Here is a 26,280-nt window from a genome sequence, read left to right on the forward strand (position 1 = left end):
CAAGGCCCCTAGGAGGAGAGGGGACACGGAACAATAGAAGATCAATGTACAAGCCAACATACGCCAAGACAAGATACCAGATATCGACTTCAGAGATAGGCATGGCTAGTCCCCTACGGTGCCTACGGATACCGTCAGGAGAGATATAACGCTATCTCTGATCTCGCCGGATGCGGATTCGAGGAAGAAGGCTACTCTGTTGTCGAGTAGGAGTCAGACCTTCAGACCGCCATGTCGACAACAGTTAGATAGGCTACCCCAAATATTAATTGTACTTGTGTGATCCAGATGAATAAAAAGCAACACCGGTTTCGGCCAACAGGATGTAGAGTTATTACCTAACAATTCAGGGGCCCGAACCTGTATAAAAATCCTCGTCTCTGTCTCTTTTACTACAATCTTGCATATATTATAGTACCAACGATCCTCATACTATGCAAATACCGGAATCGCGACATCAAACGTCAACAGTAATACCCCGCGCTTTGCTGCGGATTAATGGATGAGTATATGTTAAATATTATTGAAATGATGAAAGTTTAAATAATGAAAAAATAATGTGAGGAAGATAATTTAACACATACTTGTCGATCTCTATAATATAATATTATAGATAACATGCCTCTTGTAGAAACTGATAGTCGTTATGATACTCGTTATAATCCTGCAATAACGAGTATCATAAATTTTTTTAAAAAACATACCGTTTAGCAGTTTGAAAAGCGTGCGCGCAGAAAATGAGATAGTTGAGTTGGAAAAACTTGAGGAAGAACACATATCTTTGCTGTCGAGGTTGCCTTAAAAAAATATTTTGAAAAGAAGATAATTCACTATGGCCAGCTTAACACTGTTCTTTAAGATTCAGATTTTACTTTGGTTCTGTTAGCACGTTTTTCAAATAAGTAAACGGTGTGTTCTGTTCGAAAACTTTGTACATATAAATTTCTTTAAATATCAAATATAACAATTTCCTTTAAGTTTGTAATAATAAAAACATAATTAATTATGTGCTAATAGCTTTCTAATTTTACGTGTTCAACTTAATATCCACCTTTATCAGTTTCAAAAACCAGTAAATGTGAGAAAAAAAAGAAGAGTTACGGGCACATCGGATTAAATTACTTTAGTTGAAGAAAAAGGGAAGGACTAAACTGCAAAAATAACCCCATCTTCTCGAATCTACTCCGTAGCAAACTGCCAACTGCGTACACTAATGTTACCTTTATAAATAGCATCCTGCAATTCCTGGAATTAACAACGAAACCCTCCAAACATTTCGCCTCCGCCCCCTCGAATCATCGGAATTAGCAATTTAGCCCTTGCCGCTCTACCCGCTTCGATGTCGCCCGCGTCCGGCCCCGCACAAGCCAATGTACATGGGCAGCACGAGCCCCATCTCGCCCAGGAGGACTCCATCTCCAGCGCCGCCCCCACCTCGATCGCCGCGCCGCCCGAGGCCGCCGCCGATGTCTCCCCGCCTCCCTCGTCCGTCGGGAGCCGCCTCCCCCAGCAGCCCGGAGACGGAGGAGGCCGCGGGGCCGACGGATGGAGCCCCGCCGCTGCGGCGGTCGGCCAGAAGGGGAAGAAGAAGGAGAAGGTATCGGGAGCCTCTGATGATCGGGAGCAAGTGATGGTTGGCTGGCTCCGATCTTTCCGTTTTTCGCCGTCATGGCGTTCTTGTTTGTCACCTTGGAGGTTTTCTTGGGGGGGTTTTGGTGGGGTTTGTTCTTGAGCATTTCTTGGTTTCCCTGAAGGCGGAGAGGGACGAGGAGAGGAAATCTGATTTCCTCAGGAGGAGGAGCGTTCGTGTTGCGTATCATGGCCACGCCAAGGAGGAGGTGAGGAGAAAGTTTTGCTTGTCATTCTTGACTGGTCTGGCCGGGGCTGGGCATTCTTGTGTCATCTTCTGTGTTGGGGAATTTTGGATTTGGATCATCTCCTTCTTGTGAAAATTCTTGGGATCATATTGCATCATCGATTTCATAGGTTCAATCCTGTCACTTAGATGCTGTTCTTGTGTAGGAATGTGGAACTTAGGATCTTTTTGCTTTCTTGATTTCTATTTACCCACCTGTTTCATTCAGTTGTGCTTCAGCGAAGAAATATTGGTTGGTTGGAATGATGTGGCAACTAGGCAATTGTTAGGGGGGCAATTCGGCTATGTTCTGTGGAACTTTGATTCAGGGAACTGCTTTCTTGTTTTCTGTCAAAATTATTTTAGACTTATTTGCTCCTGCTTTTGTTATTCTGATTTTGCTGTTTAATGTGGTTCATTTTAATCAAACTGTAAAAATGTGGGGAATTTATTGGGTGATGTTCGATTGGTTCATCTAGACGTACTTTGATACAGGAACGGCTTTCTAGTTTTCTGTCAAAATTGCTTGACACTTTCGTTAATCTGATTTTTGCTGTTTAATGTGGTTCATTTTAATCAAACTGTAAAAATGTGGGGAATTTAATGTGGTGATTTTGCTTTCATTGTAACTGAATCATCCAGATGTACTTGGGGATTGGGATTGCATCACTGGCGCCATCGCATGTTTTGGAATCTTGGAGTTTTGGGAGCTTGTTCTTGAGCGTTTCTTGGTTTCTCTGAGTAGGTCATGTCCAAGAAGCTACCTTGGGATGATCCCAGACTTCGGAAGGAGCAGGTGACGCCCGTTTCCACAATAAACAAGTCACACCGGACCAGCGCTCTTGGCTGTATCAACAAAGAGGTAAGCAGAAGTTTATTTGCCATTCTTGGCTGGCTGAGCATTCTTGCGCCAAAATTTGTTCTCAGGATGCTGTTCTTGTGAGAAACCATGGAAAATCTTGCATCCCTGCTTAGGTGCCAATTTGCGTGTTGGAAATGTTGAACTGCGATATTAGCTTTCGTGTTCCTATTTGTTCCTGTGAAATCTTCGATGATTTAGTGTAATTGAGCACAGATATCTTAGTTCAAATTATGCTGCACTCTAATGTTGAGTCGAAATCATTAGTCATGTTAGGGATAATTCGACTTTCTGTTTCTACAGTAAATGCTTCCACAATACCCATAAGTGTGCCTTTTTTTGTGTTTACTTCTTGCCAATCTAACTACAAGGCTGTCACCAATACTTGTAGGAAATAGATGGACTTCTTGTTGTAGAAAGACCCAGGTTTGGACCACCGTATGTGGCATGTAATGAATTCACACTTATGTGGTCACTGAAAAATGATGTAAGTAACTATTATATAAATATTTCATTTAGGTTTAATTTGGGTGTCTTACCGACAATTTATCTTGAATAAAATGTACAGGAAATTTGGTACCCCTTATTTGCTGAAATCCTTGGAGACGCTGACCAATCAATTGAATCGGTAAAGAAATATGGCTTCAACTAATTGCTCTTGGTTTTATAATGTCCTTATCTTTGGTTATGTGCATTTGATTTTAGAGGAAGGTGTGGGATGATATTAGGCTTGTGCGCAAGTTGAGGCCCCTGCAGAATTCAGAGAAAATATCATCCCGAACCCATTACAAGATGATCCTAGTTGCAGCTCATAAGCATGGTCGAAAGCCAAATCTTATCTGCTCTAGTTTGTTCACTGAGGATCGAAAGGCCAAGGGCAAGCTGGAAGGTTTCGAGATCCCGCAAAACCTTGTTTGCCCCTTGTGCGGCAATGTTATGGTTGACCCTGTTATGATTGCAACAGGAAAGGTAATTAATGGGCTTTTCCCCCTCTTTGTTCCTTTTCTATTTGCAATTTTTGTGGATAGAGTGAATGAATGGCATGTGTATGTAATATTTGTAGACTATGGACCGTCACTGCGTACGGGCTTGGTTTGATAAGCATGGACACATCTGCCCAGTAACGTGCCAGCCAGTCTCTTCTACCGTGCTCCGAAATGAGCGGATTAGAGGATACGTGGAAGAATGGCATGAAGCTGAACTAGAGGTTGAGGAAGATGCTAGGGTATCATTTACAAGACCTTAGGCTGATCACCCAAGTAGTTTGAGAAGTAACTGTATCATACTGTGAAGTGCTTAGGCTGATCACCCAAGTAGTTTGAGAAGTAACTGTATCATACTGTGAAGTGATGGTATTTCGCTTAGTGAAGCAAACTGTAACATGGAGTAGTGTATTTTGTGCTTGCTGATTTTCTGTATAAAATCTGATCTACTTGCTTATTCTGGCAGTTGATGAGTTGCTTTATCTTTCTTTGAGAAATGTACATGAATATAATAATAATAAAATGATGGATTGAGCCATCCCTTTTCGATCAAGCTAAGTAATTCCTCAAGTATACTATAATCCAGAAACAATATGCTAAATAAGTAGCACGAATGAGATTCATATACATAACATCCTACGAAAAGGTGCGGACTTGTTTGCCTGTCTCAAGAAGGTTCAACACATCTCTTAGCGTATTAAGGACTCTTTGAAACGCATAATAGAAAAAAGATACAGGAATTAAGTGGCACGTTTTTCTAATCCTTAAAAAAAATATAGGAAAGATAAAAGGAGCCCTTCGATAGCATCACAGGAAACAAACAAAGTCAAGGGGTTAGACTTCTTGCTTATTTTCTTACTCTCTATTCATGTAAACATTCATTTTGTTCCGGTCACAAATTCCCACATATCCTCACTACATCAGGTCATCACATATGTTTTTTTAGATAATGGATTTTCAATAATCTGGCCTCTATATCCACGAAGGATATACACAGCCAAAAAATACACGAGTACTTCGACTCATATCTCAACAAGGAGGAGAACACATAACCAAAAAAAGAAAAGAAAACCAAACAACCTCGGCACATCCATGCTTCTCTACGTCACCCCATATTCTCCCGAAACGGCTAGATTTGGCGAGTGGAAGTCGTCTAGTCGTCGCCGCCCCTAGTGCGCCGTCGATGCAAACCTCCATTGGTGCCATCTTTATCCATTTTAGGTAAGCTGACGTCACGCGCCACCAGTTAGCCCATTTTCAACCATCGTCATTCGTTGTTTAGCCGGAACTAGCCAACCATACACGAACCGACAAGATCGGCCCCCAGCGCCAACGGGAGCCGCCGCCGTCCTCCGTCGCAGCCCCTAGGGCCGCTGGCGCCGACGGGAGTCGCCGCCGGCCGCTGGCGTCGACGGGAGCCGCCGCCGTCTTGAACCACCGCAGCCTCTAGGGCCGTTGGCACCGGCAGGAGCCGCCACCATCCTAGGCCTCTAGCGCTGCCTGGAGCCCCTGCCGTCCTGGGTGGCCGGCGCCGCCGGGAGCCCCCGCCGTCTTGGGCAGCCGCCGCCCCTAGGGCCACCGCCACCACTGGGGCACCGCCGAGCACCGCCGCCCCCGAGGGCCTCCCTCGCCGACGTCTTGCCGCTCCCCTCCGCCCTTCCGACCACCTCCAGCCGTCCCCAACTCACACGGCTAGGCACGGGCCCGGCTGCCTCAGGCCGCCACCGCCGCACCTCCGCCTCCCACCTCCCCACCACCGCCGTCCTAGCCGCCGCACAAACGCCGGTCAGCTCTGGCAGCGGCAGGGCTAGATCTGGGGCGCTGGGGAGAGGAAGAGACGCGTTACTGCACAGCCCTCCAGGTTTAGGTGGGTCATCACATATGTGACAGCCCATCGATAACGAGTCGAAGTTTTTCATCATGGATAACCTCATCTCTAACGGGCTAAGTTTCAGATGAGACTTAAGGGACATGGCCCATCACAGGTAACGACTTATCTATCAAAATCTGAGTACATCGGCAATGAGATTTCTGAGTATTTTAAAGAGTATATTATGGTTACACTTTTTGGTTCAAAATCTTACTATGGGTGTGTTTAGTTCTTTGGGTGTAAAGTTTTTAAAGTATACGGACACACATTTGAAGTATTAAATGCAGACTAATAACAAAACAAATTACAGATTCCACATGTAAACTGCGAGACGAATTTATTAAGCCTAATTAATCCATCTTTAGCCAATGTTTACTGTAGCAACACATTGTCAAATCATGGTATAATTAGACTCAAAAGATTCGTCTCGCAATTTAAATGCAAACTGTGCAATTGATTTTGTCCACATTTAATGCTCCATGCATGTGTCCAACATTTGATATGATATTTTTGGCTAAAATTTTTTGAATCTAAGCAAAGCCTATATTATCTAATTAAGTTCAATTTGTTCCTATGAACTAATAATAGATTGTACTACTTTCTGACCAGGCCATTCGAGGGAAAAGAAAGAAGGTGAAAAAGGTAGCATCAGAATCAACGTCACTTTATTAGCCTTTTTCTGTCGTAACGCATGGTTTGGTTCCTAATTTGGTGGAAGGGGGATTACTCACCTTCAATACGCTGATGACACCATCTTATTTGTGAAGGCTGGGGATCACAATGTGTTAGTGCTTAAATTCCTTCTATTCTGCTTTGAATAAATGTCGGGGATGAAAATTAATTATCAGAAGAGTGAAATGTATGGTTTTGGTATGAATAAAGGGGAAGAGCTGAAATTTGCTGATATGTTGAATTGTAAAGTGCACAAGCTTCCTGTCACTTACCTAGGTCTGCCTATGCATGCAGGAAAACTTGGTTTGAGGGATTTTGCTTGTCACTCAGAAAGTGGAAAAAAAGGTTACAATCTTGGAAAAGTGGTTATCTCACCTATGGGGGAAGGGGGATTAAGATCAACTCTTACTTGTCTAGTATACCAATGTATACCATGTGTTTCTACTGGTTACCTAAGGGTTTTCATCACAAAATGGGAACTGCTAGGAGCAATTTTTACTGGCAAGGCCTGAGTGAAAAAAACAAGTATCATATGATCAATGATGTGGACTAGGGTTCCCGATCATCCAAAAGGTTCTAATAACCAACGATTTGGGCGGAGTCGCGATACAAATCGATCCGGCTTCTTGAACGAACACGCTCTTGAGCCCCGCAATCGCAGCACCACGTCTCCTCTGGTTATCACCCGTGTCGAAACACGGATGACCTCGCCGAGAAGGCTAATCCCTGTTTGCGAATCAAAGAAAACAAACAAGAACAAGGTAGAATACAACCAAAATTGCAGATGAATGATTAAGCTCACAAGTTGGGGTCTTACAAACCGATCTAGCGCCGAAACTGTTCTCGACAGAATAATCTAAGCAAAACCCAAACCATAAAGATGATGACGAGTAATGATATATAGAGTTTAGGGTCGTGCAACCAACCCTTGACGAGCACTAATGGCCTCTAACACGATACATGGCCCAAAGACCCAAATACGATGATGCAGCACCATGACAGATTCTAGACGTCAACTTGTTCGGTCGATTACCGTTGACTCGGAAAGAATTTGGACGTGTGACCAAAACCATTAGAAAGGTTATCTTCTTAGCTTTCCATCCATATAAAGAATGCCCCAATCCAAGCACGTATGCGACCTGGGTGTCCGTTTCAGTGCAAACTAGTCCTGGACTCCGAATTGCACTCGAAGTCGACTTGGTTTCTTTTCTTTCGCCCAAGCAAGTACCTCTGCAAACGAAAACACACAAAACTCATTGTGTAGCAACGTTTGCTCAATTATATAACAAGTAAATCTAATATAGAACATATGCACCTTTAGTGGAATAATACATAAGGTAATCATGGTTATATCCGAGCTAGTTGTGTCCTCATCAATCAAGTGGGAAGCTCTCTGCAGACCTAAAGATTATGGTGGAATGGGGTTCTTAGACACCAGGGTTATGAATATCTGCCTTTTGAGTAAATGGATCATCAAGTTGGAAAATGGGTCTCCAGATAAGTATTTGAACAATGCTTGGGGGCTCTCAGTAGTTCTTCCATAGGGGGCTCTCAGTTTTAGAAAGAGTTACACCATTGTAAGACTTGGGTTGAAAGACTTGTGGAGAAACAGGTTCATAAGGGAGATCATGTTTTTTTCTGGAAAGATGTGTGGTGTGGAGATATTCCACTAAAAATTAGGTTCCCTGATCTTTTTGAGATTAGCTATCAACAAGGGGCTCTGGTGAGTGAAGTGTTCAATGGAGGAGATTGGGATCTAGAGTTTAGAAGAAATCTAAATTCCCAGAGAGAAGCTGAGCGCAACTTATTCAGGGGATTTGTCTAGATGAAGGAGAAGACCAAATTGTTTGGCCCCATAGTAAGATAAAAGTTTTTTCTACCAGGTCTATGTACAGGATTTTGACTTTTGGGGGTATAAGAGATGTGGATTTATGGGAAATCTAGAAATGCAAGCTCCCTCTCAAAATCAAACATTTTCTTTTCCTGGTTGGGAAGGGGAGGTTACCCTATGCAGAGCAACTAGTAAAGAGGACTTGGAAAGGGGGTGATAAATTCTGTAAATTATGGGGCAAAATTGAAACTAACAGTCATGTTCTTTTTTTTTCCCTCTGGCAGTTTTTGATTGGTGTGTAATCAAAGAGGCTTTGAATCTTCAGACTCATCCTTCTAATTTTTGGGATTGGGTTAGGTTATGGGAGAAAAAAAAAGGAACACAGGCTTTGGATTTTTCTGCTAGGGTGTCTGTTGGGCTTTGTGGATAATTAGGAATGATTGGGTGTCTGAGAATACTTTGGTTTCCTCTCCTTTGCAGACTGTTTACGAAGCTTTGTCTTTTGCGCCGAAATGGGGCGTCCTGCTAGGAAATGAGGAGCAAGCAGTGCTGGGAGGGTGGTATGAGGCGATTCTGGAGAAGTTTAATCAACTTAGAGTTAGAACTTTGCCTGCAACTCTGTGAATGCTCCCAATCGACCATCGTGTGTGGTGTGTGTTGTTGTGGGTTTCTGTTTTCCTGCTATGCCGAATGTTTGTAAGCTGAAAATCCCAGCCAGTTTAGCTTGCTTCCAGTTTACTCCCTTCGTCCTATAATGTAGCAACCTATTATGGTTACTACATTATGGGATAGGTTGCTATATTATGGGACGGAGGGAGTATCTTTTTGTAAAGACTCTGTGTGTGTTGTGTGTTTAGGCTATCTCCAGAAGCCGGGTCAATATATTTGATCTGATTTTAAAAAAAAAATCATACAGTCTAGGGTGCTATCTATTTATAGGATTCTGATCGCGTGAGCCGTTGCTTTGTAAAAACGCATTAGTATTTTGCTAATTTATGGTTAGGGATAATTTTAACATTTATCTTTTTGTTAATAATCGTACAATCACTACTAAAAAAGTGTTTTTGCATGCGAGCTAGAAGGATCTTTTCATGCGGTTGGTTGGTGCAACCGCATGGGCGAGCTCTTCTGCAAAAATCGCTCTTTGGCGTAACCGCATGCGAAAATCCATGCAATCGCATATACCGGCCGCATGCAAAAATAAATTCGGCAACAAAAAAATAAAATCCAAAAAACCCCCAAACCCTAGCCCGTCGCCGGATCCGTCGCCCCCGCCGCCCGCTGTCGTCGGCAGCACCAAATCGGCGCGGGGCAGCGCCGCCCGAGGAGGCCGCCACGGCGGCGTTGAGGGGGGGGGGGGAGGCGCCACTGCCGTCCAGATCCGCCGCCGCGCCGCCGTCGCGCATGGGAGGTCGGTGAAGGGAGGTCGCCGCCGTTGCTGAGCCCGCCGCTGCCGCGCCGGATGGGAGGTCGGGGAAGAGAGGCCGCCGCTGCCTGTGCTGAGCCCGCTGCATGCCCGTCGTCCAGACCCGCCGCTCACCGCTGTCGTTGTCGCATTGCCCACCGCCGTCGTGGAAGGGAGGTCGCTGCCGCGCATGGGAGGTCGGTGAAGGGAGGCCACCGCTGTTGCCGAGCCCGCCACTGCCGGACCGGATGGGAGGTCGGGGAAGGGAGGCCGCTGCCGCCGGTGCCGAGCCCACCGCTGACGCGCCGCTCCCGCTCACCGTACCGCGCAGCAGCCGCCCCTCCCCATCCGTGCCTCGCCGTCGGTAAGAGAGAGAGAGGAGAGAAGGAAAGAGTGAGAGGCTGAGAGGAGAGGAGAGGAGAGGAATAGGATAAGGATGGGGAAAGTTAAAATATCAGGAGAGGAGGGGAGAGAGAAGAGGAGATGAAATAATTTGAAGGGAGGAGGGAAAAATTAATTTTAAAATATTGAAACTTCGAATAGAATTTTATCATACTAAATGAACTCGTGTGAAAAAAGTTGTAAAAAAAAGTTGTAGAACTCATTGAGATATACCAATTTTATTTTGGTCATTTCTCCATCCGAGTTTGATTGAACTATATAAAATTTAAATTTTAAAATATAAGAAATTAAAATAATTTTTCAGGTAGTGAATGATTTTACATGGAAAAATTATCAACAATAAAGTTGTATAACTTATCAAGATGTATAACTTTTGTTTTGGTTATTTTTCTATATGACTTTGTTTAAACAGTTTGAATTTGGATTTTAAATTATAACAATATCAAACAACATTTATTACAAGTACTAAATAAATTCAACTGAAAAAGTCATCAATAACAAAGTGGTATAACTCATCAAGATTATTTCTTCATCCGACAAAGTGATAGTAACATTTTCACAAAATTTACATATCTCTCTTATAGTTTATAAAACTATTTGTCGGATGAAGAAATGACTAAAATAGAAGTTATATATCTTGATGAGTTATACAACTTTGTTATTGATGATTTTTTCAGCTGAAATCATTTACTGCTTTAAAATACTATTTGAAGTTTTAAAATTCAAATTTTTAATTGATAAAACAAAGTTTAAAAAATGGCAAAAATAATAGCAGTAAGAACACAGCAACATGATAGAGCATGATTTTAGAAACATTTAGGAAAAAGAATTATCCAATTTAAAGTTCATATGAGTGAGATAAACTAGTTTCAAATTTTTTAAATTTTATTTTTTGATACGACTCCTTAATATGCCCGTATAAAAAAAATCGATTTTTCCATGCGGGCGGTTAAGTGAGCCACATGCAAAGAGGCCTGTATAAGAAAATCGATTTTTCTATACGGGCGTTTTAAGAAGCCGTCCGCAAAAATACCGTTCGATTTTTACTGACGCCCCTAGTTATAGTTATGATCCATTTAAAAAATCATAATGTCTCGTACAGAAAAATCATCATTGTAGCAGTGAATCAGACGCCCGTGTCACCGCTCATTTCGTTCCTTCGTGCTGTAGCTCCGCGCATGCCCGACTCCCGGATTCTAGTTTATCTTCAAATTATTTCATCATCCTTTTATAAACATCTCTCCCGTATGAAAAATAATTTATCTGTAGTATTTGCATCGATGCATGAGAGATGATGTACGGATATGTAGTCGCTGATGTGGCTTGGACCAAGTCACGGCAGGTACAATGAAGAGCGATCGAGATACACTTCTCGAATCATGCATGGCAAACAAAAAGTATTTGCATCTCTTTGATGACAAATTATTACTATTCTCTTGATGTTGTTGACTCTATAAAGAAAATGCGTAACCATGTCGCAACTTGATCAAGAGATGTGGTGTCATTCCTAATCAAAGAGATGAAGACAGTTACGGAATGGTTGGCATTGACAATTTGACGTAATATAAATCTTAAAACAAATTTGTGCAATACTAGGTACTCCCTCCGGTTTCATTTTAATTGACGTTTTAAATAATAACACGGTCTATAAATATTTCTTTGACCTTATTTTTCTATTATAATATATACAATAAATAAATGCATGTTTACTTTTATTATATTGCTTTGAAAGATAAATTTATATATGTTGTTCTAGTCTTTTTAAACTAAATATTTTTAAAGTTATTGATGGTCAAAGTTATAAAAGTTTAGCCTTAACCTTGTTCAAAACGTCAATTATTATAGAACCGGAGGGAGTACGCCCTAAACTATTTACCTTTTCGCCCTTCCAAGTTCTTATGCCTATCTGATTTCAGACCTTTTGCCCTGACCGCTTGTTAGTAAGAAATTTATAATATACATTTTCATGTAATGGAAAATTTACATGTATACATTACATCGAACAGATAAATATTTGATACTGTATCCAAAACCTTACTGCAATAAGCAAATAAAAACGTTGATATAAGCCATAAGTACCTTATTATTTACATTGTCATATTTGGGCTAGTTAGCAAAGACTATAATCCTGCCGCATTCTAAACCGAAAGTTAATATCAAATTCGAAACAAATTTTCGGTAAAAAAAAACTGAAACAAACTATACAGGCCTAACAAAAAAATGTTCAAATTAATGCCATTTCAAACCATACAATTTTTTAATTTTTTAAGTAAAGTTCTCAAAATTATATATGCATTTAATTTCTTGCTAAACTTTGATAAATATATAAGAAATCCTGCCAAAATTTTGATAAGTTGGTAATATTACTAAAATTATGGCATTGCTAAAATTTGTTAAAGTTTATTTTAGCTACAATCTTAACGGTCCCAAAATATATACCCAACAAAGGGCAAAGTGGGCAACAAAGCCTTAGACACCCATAGGATTAGGCTGAGTTCGTTAGAAGGAGATGGGTACACAGGCTTCACACAGCTAGAGTTGGCCAGAAGCTTCATCTCGAACGTAGAAAATTTGCGAAAAAGAAAGAAACTACACGACTTAGTTTATTTATATTCCCATAGAAATAATACTTTCAAAAGGACACCTAGATGAATAAATGAGGGATGTGTTTGTCGAAGGTTGAGACGAATCAAAATAGAATTAGGATAGTAATCTATGATTCTTAATGATTTTGTTTGTTTTAAGCTGCACTGTTTAACTTCAACAAATGATTACGTGTGCTATTGGGGAAAAAAGAGAAAATGTATGTTTTCCAAAATTGCAGCGATCTTCATCAATCCTAAAATTTTTGCACATAATTCCTTAGAACTTGTAGTGTTGCCTGATAATACATATTCTAAAAAATAAGTTCTCAATATCACAAAAGTTTGATCCAATCTTTTACTTTATTTCTGTTATTTAATGTTTTTATTTTCTATAAAGAGTAAAGTGCACGGGCGATCTTAAATTAACTTATGCGGATATATATATCATCTAGCTAGGTTCCTCCTGGGTTGTTATATAGGGCACTTATCTTTTGAGAGTTCAGTGTCCACCCGTACACTGCAGTCTTCTACAAATATAGGACACCAATGTGGTCAGGCCAATTTAACCCACAGTATGTCATATTCATCTTAAGATTTCTACAAAATTATTTCTAATTCTTTACTTTCATTTTAAAATTTTTCCTTATTCTCCAGCGAGGTGTGATTACTGATTAGTCAGTAGGCAATGCACAATGGTGCAAAAGCCGCAGGCGCAAGGGCCTAGATGCAAGCAGTCCAATTGGCTCTCAAATCCTATCTTTCTGTATAGATATAACCCACTAATTTTAAAAGTTCAACATGCAAATATGCCACCTCATCATCCACTAACAATAATTGCATACAAAACTTATGCAAGCATGCAACATTATCTATAATTTATTGAATTCTACAAATCAACATCCAATCATCTTCCTTCACATTATTTTTCATAATATTTTTAACATATATATATATCCATCATATTTATAATAATTAATATATATTCATCCATATAATCAAAGTGCGGGATATCATATTTCATCTACAATCTCATATTTATTTCTCTTTTAATATAGTATGACAAACCAGTTTTATTTATTGTTAATAACTAATATAATTTTTACTTTTAGCTCAATTATTAAAAAATAATAAAATTTACTTATTAATTTTCACAGCAAAGCACGGGGAATCATCTAGTAGTAATACCCGTGCGACGTGGATGGATCGATCCATCCTTGCAGAGCAACTTGTTTTTTAAGTATTCACTCCGTCCCGAAGTATAAGAAATTTTGATTGGATGTAACACATTATAGTACTATGAATCTAAACTAGTACTATATGAATCATAGTACTAAGATGTGTATCATTCAACTAAAATCTTTTATATTTTGAGACGAAGGGAGTATAGTTGAAGAATAGTTTAGTACATATTTTAGTTTTTAAGAATGGGTATATCTATTTTGGATCTAATTATTGTCAAATTATTCCATTATCCTTTTATAGACACTTGCATCGTACATGAGAGAGAGGATGTACGGAAACGTAAGTCGCTGAAGTGCCTTGGACCAAGTCATCACGGCAGGTACAATGAAGAGCGAGGTATACTTCTTGAACCATGCATGGCAAACAAAAAATAACAATTATTCTCTTGATGCTGTTGACTCTGTAAACAAAATGCGTAATCATGTCGCAACTTGATCAAGAGATGTGCTGTCAGTCATAATCACATAGCTTAAGATAATTATGGAAAGGTTGGCATTGGCAATTTGACAAAATATAAATCTTAAAAAAAATCGCAATAATATGTACGCCCTAAACTATTTACCTTTTCGCTCTTCCAAGTTCTATTATGTCTACCTGATTTCAGACGTTTTGCCCTGACCGCTTATTAGTAAGAAATTTATAATTATACATTTTCATCTAAAGGAAAATTTACATGTATACATTACATATTTACATCGAACAGATAAATATTTGATACTGCATCCAAAATCTTACTGCAATATCGTCATATTTATTTACATAAGGGGCGGAACTGGGTAGGCAGGGTGGGTTATATTTGAGCTGGTTAGCAAAAACTATAATCCTGCCTCATTCTAAACAGAAAATTGGTCTCCAATTCGTAACAAATTTTCGGTAAAAAAAATTCTGAAACAAACTATACAGGCCTCACAAAAAGTGAATTAGGCTAAGTTGCGGAGCGAGGAGGGTTGGAAACCCTCACTCCCAAACACGCAAAACAAAGCGGCGTTTAGTGTATGATCTATTAAATATTAGCTAAAATAAACTTGAAAAATAGATTAATATGATTTTTTAAAATCAACTTCCCTATAGAACTGTTTGCAAAATACGTACCGTCGTTTAGTAGTTGGGAAAGGTGAGGGAATAACACAGCCTTATATACCCAACAAGGGCAAAGTGGGCAACAAAACCTTTGTGGACTGTGGTGCCGGACATAGCAGTACGAACCAGTAGCATATATACGGCACAACGGCAGCCATAGGGGAGCTTGATTGCCAAAACACAAACTCACTCGCGGCTGCAAATTCACCTTTGCAGAGAAGAGGCCTAGCTAGAGCTCGATGGCGGAGATCGCCGTGAGTTTGGTTGGGAGTTTGATCGCCGGCATCTCGACGCTGGTGGAGAAGGAGGCCACCTTGCTGCAGAGCGTGCCGGAGAATACCAGGTAATCAATTAGGATGAGCCGGCGCCGCACATAGAGTTTTTCTGTCTCCTCCACTCGCTTTTCTTCATGAACATGAGCATCGGTTCTTGCAATGTGCCAACAGAACTGACAAATGGAGAAGACAAAAACACATCAGACCATTATCTAAGAAAAAACACACATTAGATCATGAGAGCAATTAGCTCTTTTATGACAATTTCACTGTTAGAGCATGTGACAGTCATTTTCTTTTTTGCTTTGTTCTAATATCCCTAAATTAGTCACTTTTAAAAAATAATTATTGAGTAATCATTATGGACAAAAGGTTAAAATTGGACAATATTTAAGGCAGTATGATGCAGAAATAGGTAAAAGTTTATTAGCTTATGGCTTTATGAAAATAGCGCATTTGGAGTACAGAACAAAATGCATTTGTAAAATATAGAGTCAATATATGTAAGGTGGTGTTGGTCACAAACTCCTACTTTGGATAATCTTCAAAAGTTCCCTGAATGTCCACAGTTATTACAGAGAAAACCAAATAACAGTAGACAGTTCCCAGAAAGCAAACAACAAACAAATCTAAATATTTATGTGTATTATGGTATATCACGAACTAATAGGAGTTTGGTGAAGCGATCTAAGTTTTAAAAAGATATTAGATCCTAAAAAGAAAAAAAAAGGGAAAACACTGTGCATGATCTTAAATCAATTTTGCACTACCTCCGGTCAGGAATATTTAACACCTGCGCTGCTGCGATTAGTGACACTGGCATCAAATATTCTTGACTGGATGGAGTACTTATCTTTCTGAAGAAATCCTAATGTTTCTATGTTCAGAGGCAGACAGGTAGGTCCCTAAACTATACAAATAAATATTTAGACCTATAATGTTTTAGTGTGAACAATAACTACATATATAAGTATACAAGATAATATATAGGGCTAAAAGATGTTATATTATACACAACTAAATAATAATAGGCATTAGATTTGATTGTGTGACTAATTAGTATCGGTATCATAATAACAAGTTGGCTCGAGTTTTTAACGAGCTGAACTGAGCTCTACTTTCAGTTCAGTTATCTAAACGGCCAAGCCTAGCAAGCTTATTCTCCTATCAAGTTTTAACAAGCTGAGCCGAGTAAAGCCAACTTGTTAATTGTTATCCACCCCTAGTAGTTGTGTCCCCATGCCAATGACTCAAGATATAAACAATGACTGAATAGAAACTAGGGATGGTTTAGCAGTTATTTTCCACCATTAGGAGTAAATGGCATGAGCTGACAATTAGGGCCTGCTGGTCAGCGATACAGAGAAAATTAATATAGAATCGCGAATCAACTTGATTCAGCTTGCTGGTGGGGAGGATTTGTTGGGGCTCAGGATGACTAGAGGGAAGGGAAGCTGTTCAGTGTTCACCTGTCACGCGGACCAATGCTCACTGAAACAATTGAATCAATAAAATTAGGAAAGTTATGTGGAAACGAACTTGGAATAAGAACAATTGTTTCGATAAAACTAGCAGGGTGGCCCGCGCAATTGCGCGGCTAGCACCCAAACAAAATCATTTTTTTTTAAGTATGATTTTACTTAAAAATTTATTAAATAGCTATCTCATTGTCTTAAGAGTTTGAAAGACCAAACCTTATAATCCCCGTGTTTCTAATTATATTGTTTTTTAAAAGTCACATCAGTTGCTACCCCTTATGTCATCTCCTTCTTTATTTGCTTGCTCGATCTACCACTATTTCTATTCATTCTCCTTGGAACCTTTAAAAATTGGATCTTATAGTTTTTAGAGTTTATTGTCACGTTGGGTTTCGTTTTTATAATTTCTAGACCTCCCGTCAAATGTTGCCATTTTACTCCTCTATGGCACATCCTCTGTCTCTTCTCTTTATTGTCATTGAGATTTTAAAAATCGAACATAATTATCGTTTGGATTCATTTTTACTTTCTAGAAGTCCCGCCAAACCGTAAGCGGCTTTGCCATTGTAGTTCTCTACGGCTCGCCCGCTGCCTCCCTTCTTTATTGTCATTGAGATTTTAAAATCGAACATTATTATCATTGTTTTTTTTTTACTTTTAGAAGTTCCGAACCTTTAAAAATTGAACCATGTAGTTTTTAGAGTTTATTGTCTTGTTGGGTTTTATTTTTTATAATTTTTAGAAGTCTCGTCAAACGATGCCACTGTGCTCCTCTACGGCCCGTCCACCGCCTACTCTTTATTGTCATTGTGATTCTAAAAATTGAACATAACTATCGTTGGAATTCATTTTTTATTTTCTAGAAGTCCCGTCAACTGTCGGCAGCTCTGCAACTATACTCCTATACACCCCGCCCGCTGCTTCTCTTTTTTATTTTCATTGAGATTTTAAAATTCAAATATGATTATCAATAGTTTTTTTTTTACTTTCTATAAGTCCCGACAATCGCCTTGCTCGTTTGCTTCACAGCATGCTTGTCGTCCCTCCTTTTAATCGTCATTAGGATTCTATTTGGTGTTTTGTTAACAGTTTTTATATGTCGTATCAACCGCCAGCACTCTACTCCTTTATAGCCATGATACTTAATTTATGTCGTCGTGTGTTCTAGATGGTCTTTTCTTTCAATAGTCTTTATTTTTATCACAAATTTTAGTTATTTATAAATTGTATTCCTAATTGAAATCTTTTTTCTTTTTCTAATTTCCGAATTTATTTTTTTCGTATTGTGTTCTTTTGATATTTTTATTTTTTATTTTCATTTTTAGTTGTTTCAAAATTGTATTCCTACTTTAACTCTCTTTTTTATTTGCCTAATTTTGGATTTTATTTTATTTTTATTCCGAATTTAATTAATCTACCAATTTTAATTAATCTCGTATTGGGTTCTTATATGGACTCTTCTTTTAATATTCCTTATTTTTAATTCCGAATTTCAGCTATTTTAAAATTGTAGCCCTACTTGAACTATCCTTTTGTTTTCAAATTTTGGATTTTATTTTATTTTTATTTCAAATTTTGATTGATCTCGTATTGGGTTCTTATATGGAAACTTCTTTCAATATTGCTTATTTTTAATTCCGAATTTCAGCTATTTTTAAATTATATTTCTACTTTTTTTTCTCCTTTTATTTTTTTCTAATTTTGAATTTTATTTTATTTTTATTTCGAATTTTGATTAATCTCGTATTGGGTTCTTATATGGAAACTTGTTCAATATTGCTTCTTTTTAATTCCGAATTTCAGCTATTTTTAGATTGTATTTCTACTTGGACTCTCCTTCCTTTTTTGACAAAAACTTTTGGTAGGCTACAGAATTATTTCCAGTGATCTATCGTGTAGGTGTTGATAGCAAGATGGATGAATGCACGTGATTTTAGAGTGGCAGCAAGATTATCTGGGCAAGTGAACTTTTGGTAGCTACAAAATACTCTTCCGTGGACTGTGCATCTTTTTTGTTTTCCTTTCCTTCTGTGGATTGTGTTTTTTTTTCCTTTTTGTCCACACCCAATCGGACATACCCTTGCCTAGATACTATTAGGACTCTGACATGCATGATGCATGCTCGTTAGAATTTTTGTTTCGTACTTATACCTTTCCTATTTATGTATTATATAAATAGAGTTTGTTTCGTACCAATAGAAATATTGCCCAACAAATCTACACCCTTTAATCTATATGCACTATATAATCTAAAGGTGTAGCTTTTTTCTCTTTTTCTCCGATTAATGTGGGAATTTCTAGCCTCAACAGCGAACGTGATGCCTCCTTTCAAGACTGTTTTAATAATATAATAGATAGATTCCTGGTAAATTACGGAAACTATATGTTGTCTAAAATTTTTATTTTTGTTTGTTCTACAAAAAAAAGTGAATACACTGAGGAACATTTAGTTGTTTCCAACAAGCAGGTTCGTCAAGGATGAGCTTCAAACAATTGGAGCATTTCTTGGTGTTGTTGAAAACATGAAGGAGGATTCCCCGAAGTATCAGATGGCTAGAGTTTGGGCGGAGCAAGTGAAGGATTTGGCTTATGATATGGAAGATTGCCTAGAGGAACAAATCACTGCCCTCACTACTAGAAATTCAAGTTGGTCTCAATATGTAACCAATTACAGAGCTCTCCGTCCTTTTGCTGCCAAGTTAAGTGATCTCAAATCAAGGATAGTTGAGGTGAGCGAGAGAAATATGCGTTATCATCTTGTCATTGCTGACCAAGTCATCGACAATCATATGAATTTTATGGTGGCTTTGAACAAAGTGTTGTCTCGCTCTGTGGAAGGCACTACTGACAATTGGACGCAAAATGTGGTTACATGGGCTGAAGCTCCTGAAGAATCTGCATCAAACGACAAAACCTGTGCTCCCAAAGTGACTGCAGTAGTTGGCATGTTTGGCTCAGGCTCTACTCGTGTTTCTGAGATATACAAGAGGCATAAAGCTGATAAAAAATATGATTCCTATGTGTGGATCGAATTGTCGCAAGATGTGAATGTCACAAAGGTATTCAAGGATATGATGAAGCAACTCTTTGATGATTCTTCAAGTCAGCCTGAATATACTGGAGAAGATGAGCTAGCCCATGGTATTCAACACGAACTCAAACAAAAACGGTTCTTGGTCGTGTTTGATGAGTTGTGGACGACACATGCATGGCATAGCATAAAAAAGGCACTCCCTCATGTTAGTAGAAGTGGCAGCCAGGTCATTGTAACAACAGAGATCGTTCATGTTGCAAAAGGCTGCACCGAATCAGATGATCATGTTTATTGGGTCCAACTGTTATCAAAACAAGAATCATTTGAGCGTTTTAAGAATTTGATTCTTGTAACAGAAAACTCAAAAATGACTCATGAAGATAGAGAGGACTTCGAAGACCTGGACCTAAAGGAACTAGACAGACTCAAGGTACTTGAACCGCCCTTCAATACAATTGAACAGATACTAAGAAAATGTCGTGGACTAGAATTGGCTATAGGAACTGTAGCCAAGTTACTTGCCTCAGTCTCCTCACAAGTGGGGAAAACTATGTGATGATCTTCCTTCATTACTCTACAGTAACCACCCAATGCTCAAAGATATATGGAAAGTAATGATTCAGAGGTACAAAGATCTACCGCCTTATCTCAAGCCATGCTTCTTATACCTGAGCATTTTCCCAGAGAACTCTGACATCAATGTGGAGACTATAATAGACCGATGGTTAGCTGAAGGGCTTGTGAGGGATAGAACTGGAATGAGCCCTAGGACTGTTGCAAAATGGTATTTGTTGTGGCTCATTGATCGAAGCATGATTATGGTATCCAACCTGAGAAAGAACAGATCATTTAAGACATGCTGGATCCATCCCATGATGCGAGATATCCTGGTCATGATTTCACAAGAGGAGAAATTTTCAATCACTGTTGGTCCAAGAAAGAGTTCAAGTTTGTTAGTAAAGCGTTTGCCCCATGTAACACTTGATGGTGGGAGTGGCAGGAAGTTAGCTAGATATGTGGATCTTTCTGGCATCAGGTCACTAACAGTGTTCAACGAACCATCAGAATCCATTGCTGCACTTATTTGCTCCTCTAAACTTAGAGCAGTACGCATTTTAGATTTGTCAAATGCCAATGAGTTTAAAATCACTAGAAGAGATATAGAGCGCGTAGGAGAACTGTGTCACTTGAGGTACCTAAATCTTTACAAAACAAATATTTGTGAGCTTCCTTCGTCAATAGGCATGCTCCCGTTCCTGCAACTGCTAAACGTGAGAAAGACAAGGATCACAAAACTTCCTAATGAGGTCACTCAACTCGGCAAGCTACAACTCCTTCGTGCTAGCAGAAGAACAGAAGATTCCTGTCACAATAGAAGGAACCGATGCTGCATTGATTCAGCTCTAACAGTGCCTAAAGGGATAGAGAACCTGCAGGACATAGAAAGGCTGGATATCATGGATATCAAGGACAACAGTGGCTCAGAAATTGAAGCTTTGGGGAAACTTGCTAGGTTGGAGCACCTTGGATTGGCAGGCATTACAATTGGCAACAGCAAACAAGTCTCCAAAACCCTAAAAAGGATTTCTTCTTCGCTGACCTATTTGTACCTCGGAGCATGCCAAAGTGATGGAACACTTGCTTGCCTGCCCATCTCTGAAAAGAAAAGGAAGAAGCCACTGGAGTTTCCACGCCTCCAAACCATAAAGCTTGACGGTCATATTGGAAAAATGCCATACTGGATTTCTAACTCATGGACACTTGCGGTTATTAAACTTTACAGGACTAATCTCCAACAGAATCATATAATGTCCCTTGAGAAACTACCCTGCTTGGTCACACTTGCTCTCCTAGACAATTCATATATTAGCGAGACATTGGTTTTCTATGATAAGGCCTTCAGAGAGCTCAAGACCCTGGAGATTATTAGGCTAACCAAGTTGAAAACAGTTATATTTACAGAAGAAGCAGTGCCCCAGCTTCGAAGTTTAGCCATCAGATGTTGCGAATTGAGATTAAAAGGAAAAAACAACCTTAAACTCCGGAAGGTTGATCTTGATGATGGTGTCGAAGAGGTATAACTGAAAAGGAGAATGCACTGTGATTCTCTAGTGATCCGTTGGTCCCGAAAGTCAGTGCCCCGCATAATAATAATAGATTTGGCTGTATTTCTGGGTTCCTTTGTTTTGGGGGGTGGGGGAAGAGTTGATTGATGTTTTGATCTTGCAGAAAGTGTGTATGGTCTTGCTTTTCTCGGGGGCTCCATTTTTTTTTTCTTAAAGTGTGCTTTGTGTGTTGTCAAGCTGCATTTCGTTTTAGTGAGTTTCATGGATTTCTCTTGATGGTCTGTAAAAATTACTGGATTTGTTTTCAATGGCCCTTTGGCCCTCTAAAAGAGAAACCACTGACCGCAACATCAGCGCAAATACAATGTGACCATCATGGTTGAATGTCCGGAGCATTATGCAGAAGTTGCTTCATGAGAAAAGGGACAGTTATACAAACTGAAGAGAAAAAATAATTTGGTAATGGGTACAGCTTGTGATACCTATTCCACTGGCATATTTACTTTTCCTTTTTCTTGTTACTGTGATAAACACTGAAACATCAACAATATCATGCTTTATTTTGACAACATTGTACATGCTTGTTGCAAAATGTACTGTCATTATTTATGTTAGTTCGTGCACACAAATTAGTAGGTAAAACAACACATTTCTTATTCCTTGCAATCAAATTAGTATTTTTCTACTAGTTCATATCCTCAAGTAAAATGCATCACGAAATAGCCTACTACTACTTTCAACAGGAAAATTGGGGTTTCAGAGAATCATCATGTATCTTCAGAAAGAACAACCACATGAATTTGAGATACGATAAAAATTCTCGAATCACTTGCTTTATCAATCCTAATGCGATAATAATATTTTTAATCTTTTTTGCGGGGATTAATGCGATAATTCGTTTAGCTGGAATAAAAAAAATTACCTCATATCCACAAGCATATTGAAGTACACTTGGAAGCTGTTCATCAACTTGTCAGCCTCGGTGGGACTGATGAGCTCTGGATTGGAGAGCCCCGGCCCGGATACGTACAGAGCATTAGTTCCTCCGCTAGATTCAGATCGATAGATGCGGCTACTCGAGACTGCAGCTGCTAGCTAGATTCAAGTGAGCGATTTGGGGATGTGCAGATGGCGGCTGGGATAGGGTGGTTGGCGGCGGCGGCGGCGGCGGTGGCAGCGGAAGCGGAAGCTGAGGCGGCAACGCTGCAATGGAGGCGTAGGACGGAAGAGAGGTTAAAGAGAGAGAGAGGATGTGATATGGCAATTTTTTTTTAGAATCTATTCGAAGCATATTTTGAGTTTAGTCGATGATTTATCATCGAACTTTGTTAAATTTTTTCTACAATATACCACCAAGGTGGATGCGTTTTAAAAAAAATAATTAAAATGTTCTCCAAGTCATTCAAAGTTGACAATTACTTGGCTCAAGATATGTCACCCAGTCTTTCGGAGTTGCTTACAAAGGTAGGTGTCCGTGTGTATGTTTATAGGGGTGAGTGTACGCGCGTTGTAAGCGCCTGCGTTTGTACTGTGTTTCTAAGAAAATGAATTGGCTCATTAAAAGTTTCGAAAGATATGAAAGTTTGTTTAAGCCTTCTTACCCAATATATGAGTTCAGTTTGTGTGTGTATATTAAGATTTCTTCCATGTTTTATTTTGAAAATAAAAATTATGTGGTATGTGAAAGAGGAACCATGTACTTAAAAGATAGCCAGAGAAGAAAAATAATTATGTGGCATATGAAAGATGATTTAACATTAATACAAGAATATTTTATTAGCATATGAAATATAAATTGTATTTTCGAAAAAAAATATATGCAAATTTAAAATCTTGAAATATACCCACACTTATATGTAAAAGTTTCATATCTTTTTCGATATTTCTAGTGAGTCCATCAATTGCCCAACCTTTATGTCTTTAAGAGTAGTTTAGGTTTTTTTTTTTTAAATTATTCATTCCAATAGCATATTGTTAAAAAAAAAGTTGATAAAGTCGATGTCATATTATAGAGGGAGATAAAGTCGATGGCAAATCTTTAAATTGGAGTACATGATCATAGAATGATTCTCTCTTTTTTTTCATGAGGAGGTTGATCATTTTGCCATTTTCTTTTTTTTAGACTTTTGTTATATTTTTTAAAATATAGTACAAATGCATACGCTCACAGCGAGGCAAACTCACCCAAATGAACAACACGCACACTCTTCCATATGAGCACTTCCAAAAGACTAGACCAGCCTATCCTGAAATTGACGAAATAACCATGGGCGTCTCATTATCGATGAGTATATCGTCTATTACTGAAAGAATAACTAGTTGTCAATACGAGCATCTCTATCACGTCTAGAACTTGAATCTAGATGGACTGGTTCCACCGTAAGAAACCTAACCAAACCAATTGAACTACACTCGCTTTGCTTTTTAAAAAAATCTGTAAGAAAAGAAAATGGTGTCTAACCTTTTTCATGGACGCATATTTTAAGATGTGATTTTGATCATAATTTTATATTATATATTGAGCTTATAAAATATAGTATAAAATCTACGAGAGAGATTATGAGAATAAAACTTATTCAGATCACTCTTACGTTTTCAAACTAGGTTAATATAAAAGTATCGAAAGTTTGATAATATTTAGCCAAAATGTAATGAATTTCTTATATGTGAGAAATAGACCAATAGTAGTATCCAGCAATTATGGCAATAAGGGAAAATCACGACAGGTTTATAATTGGACAATTTTGTAGCGTTAAATATGTAGAATTCCTAAATAGGCATCGTCACATTGGCTTCGACGAGCCAAACTTGTAAATATCCCATGCCAAAAATTGATCCATCAATGTGTTACACGAAAGTTGAAACTCTGCTGCCCTACTGGGCCATCAAGCAATGACAAAACTCAGCCCATGTGCACCCAGAAAGCCCAAGAGGACTGTAAAGCCCAACCTTCGCCAACAAATAAGCTACTCTTTCTATGAAACGGTACGGGCGTTTTGATTTGGAGGAAAAACATAGGAATATTATAGGATTTCTATGGATGCCTTTGAAACAAAGGATTAAATCCTATATTATTTTGATTTGTTTAAGTATGCGCTCTATTCAAAAGCTAGCTAGCTACCAACTTTCACCGTCAACCATAGCAATCTGCCGCAGAATTGAATCAGGATCAGTGAAGTGGCTGCAACAAGTGCAACTTTTGCAGTTGTTGTAACCATTGTTGGATCGAGATCGAATAGTTTAGATTTCTGTACCATCACTATTCATATGAGTATGTAATTAAGTAGGTATTATAATATACTATATTAATTATTATCTTCGTCCCAACATAAGTTTATATATAAAAGTGAACTTATGTATAATTCTCTTGACCAAAGGATTCTCCCTGCTTCCAACTACTGGATCTAGTGGCCCCAATGAGTAAAGTTTAAAACAACATTAACCTTTCCATTACACCGTGCAACATCAAATCATCTACCATCAACCCAAGTATAACCACAATCATAACTAAGAGCGAGTACAATAGTTGGCTACAAGTCATACAAGTCAGCTATAAGCACAATAGTTGGCTACAAGTCATACAAGTCAGCTATAAGCACGTGTGGAGGAGAGAAGAGAATTGAAGAGAGAGAAGAAAAGCGGGCTACAGATTTAAAGCCAATACGTTGGAAGTGTATAAGAGGTGGGACCATATATTAACGGTTTAGTATATAATTACAGGTAACTATTGTATTAATGAGCTATTAGATTAGCTATAGATAAATTGGAGCTAGTAGTTGGCTATACTATTAAACTTGCTCTAATGAGATGACGGACATAACGCGTCTGTGTTATGCGGTATGGGTTGGGTCCGACACGTAAAATGATGTAACGGTTTAGCACATAATTAATTACATATTAGCTAAAAACTTGAAAAATAGATTAGTATGTTTTTAGAGCAAAATTCTTATAGAAAATTTTTAATAAAAACACTCCGTTTAACAGTTGGAAAGCATATGCGTGCGAAAAACGAAAAAGAAAAAGTTGGGAACTTGCACAAAAGAACACAGCGATGTAAGTCTCACCTCTAGACTAGAAATTGTCTTCAAGGACGTCCTCAATACTTATCTATCTACTACTACTTAAAAAGTACAAGAAATTTCCATCGTCCGTTAAAAAAAAAAGTCCGACTGAAAATAAAAAGAGAGAAAAGAAAAACTACTGTCGCAAAAAAGGAAAAAAAGTATCGTCCGTTAAAAAAAAAGTCCGACTCCTTTTAAAAAAGGGAAAAATAAGTCTTGCCGTTAAAAACAAAGTCCGACTACTGAAAAAGTGGGAAAAAAAACTTCTCATGTCGACTCCCGTAAATAAAGTGAAAAAATTTTTCGTCCGTAAAAAAAATTGACTCCCGTAAAATAACAGATAAAATTTCGTTCGTAAAAAAAATATGACTCCCGTAAAATAAGGGATAGAAAACTTCTCACATCCGACTCCCGTAAAAAAAGAAAACATGGCCTCCTATGTAAAAAAAGAAAAAAAATCTGACTCCCATAAAAAAAATAGAAAACCGAGAAAAAAAGCCATTTATAAAAAATCCGATTCGAGAAACCATCCGAACTCAACACGAGAAAATAATCTACCATCCGAACTCAACACGAGAAAAT

At 38.7% G+C, this 26,280-nt stretch overlaps 1 protein-coding gene and 1 long non-coding RNA gene across 2 annotated transcripts; one reads left to right on the plus strand and one right to left on the minus strand.

The window, feature by feature from the left end:
• Positions 1-1,339: 1,339 nt before the first annotated feature.
• LOC9268184 (uncharacterized) lies at positions 1,340-4,250 on the plus strand. Its single transcript, XM_015793742.3, has 7 exons — positions 1,340-1,597; positions 1,755-1,838; positions 2,601-2,717; positions 3,106-3,201; positions 3,283-3,342; positions 3,420-3,683; positions 3,778-4,250. Exons 1-7 carry the CDS (start codon positions 1,340-1,342, stop codon positions 3,958-3,960), a joined length of 1,062 nt encoding a protein of 353 aa, XP_015649228.1. The 3' UTR covers positions 3,961-4,250.
• Positions 4,251-14,435: 10,185 nt separating this feature from the next.
• LOC9271461 (uncharacterized) lies at positions 14,436-22,872 on the minus strand. Its single transcript, XR_001548089.3, has 2 exons — positions 22,560-22,872; positions 14,436-15,232 (listed from the first exon to the last, which is right to left on the minus strand). It is a non-coding gene; the product is annotated as an uncharacterized lncRNA (long non-coding RNA).
• Between the last annotated feature and the right edge of the window lie 3,408 nt (positions 22,873-26,280).

This window comes from Oryza sativa, chromosome 8 (assembly GCF_034140825.1).
Source record: "Oryza sativa Japonica Group chromosome 8, ASM3414082v1".
In the NCBI taxonomy this organism is placed as follows: Eukaryota; Viridiplantae; Streptophyta; class Magnoliopsida; order Poales; family Poaceae; genus Oryza; species Oryza sativa.

Bases quoted from the DNA above. Each gene is read 5' to 3' on its own strand.
- LOC9268184 (XM_015793742.3), top strand. From the start codon at position 1,340: ATGTCGCCCGCGTCCGGCCCCGCACAAGCCAATGTACATGGGCAGCAC. The intron at 1,598-1,754 runs GTATCGGGAGCC...GTTTCCCTGAAG, and splicing joins AGGGGAAGAAGAAGGAGAAG to GCGGAGAGGGACGAGGAGAG. The intron at 3,202-3,282 runs GTAAGTAACTAT...TAAAATGTACAG, and splicing joins TGTGGTCACTGAAAAATGAT to GAAATTTGGTACCCCTTATT.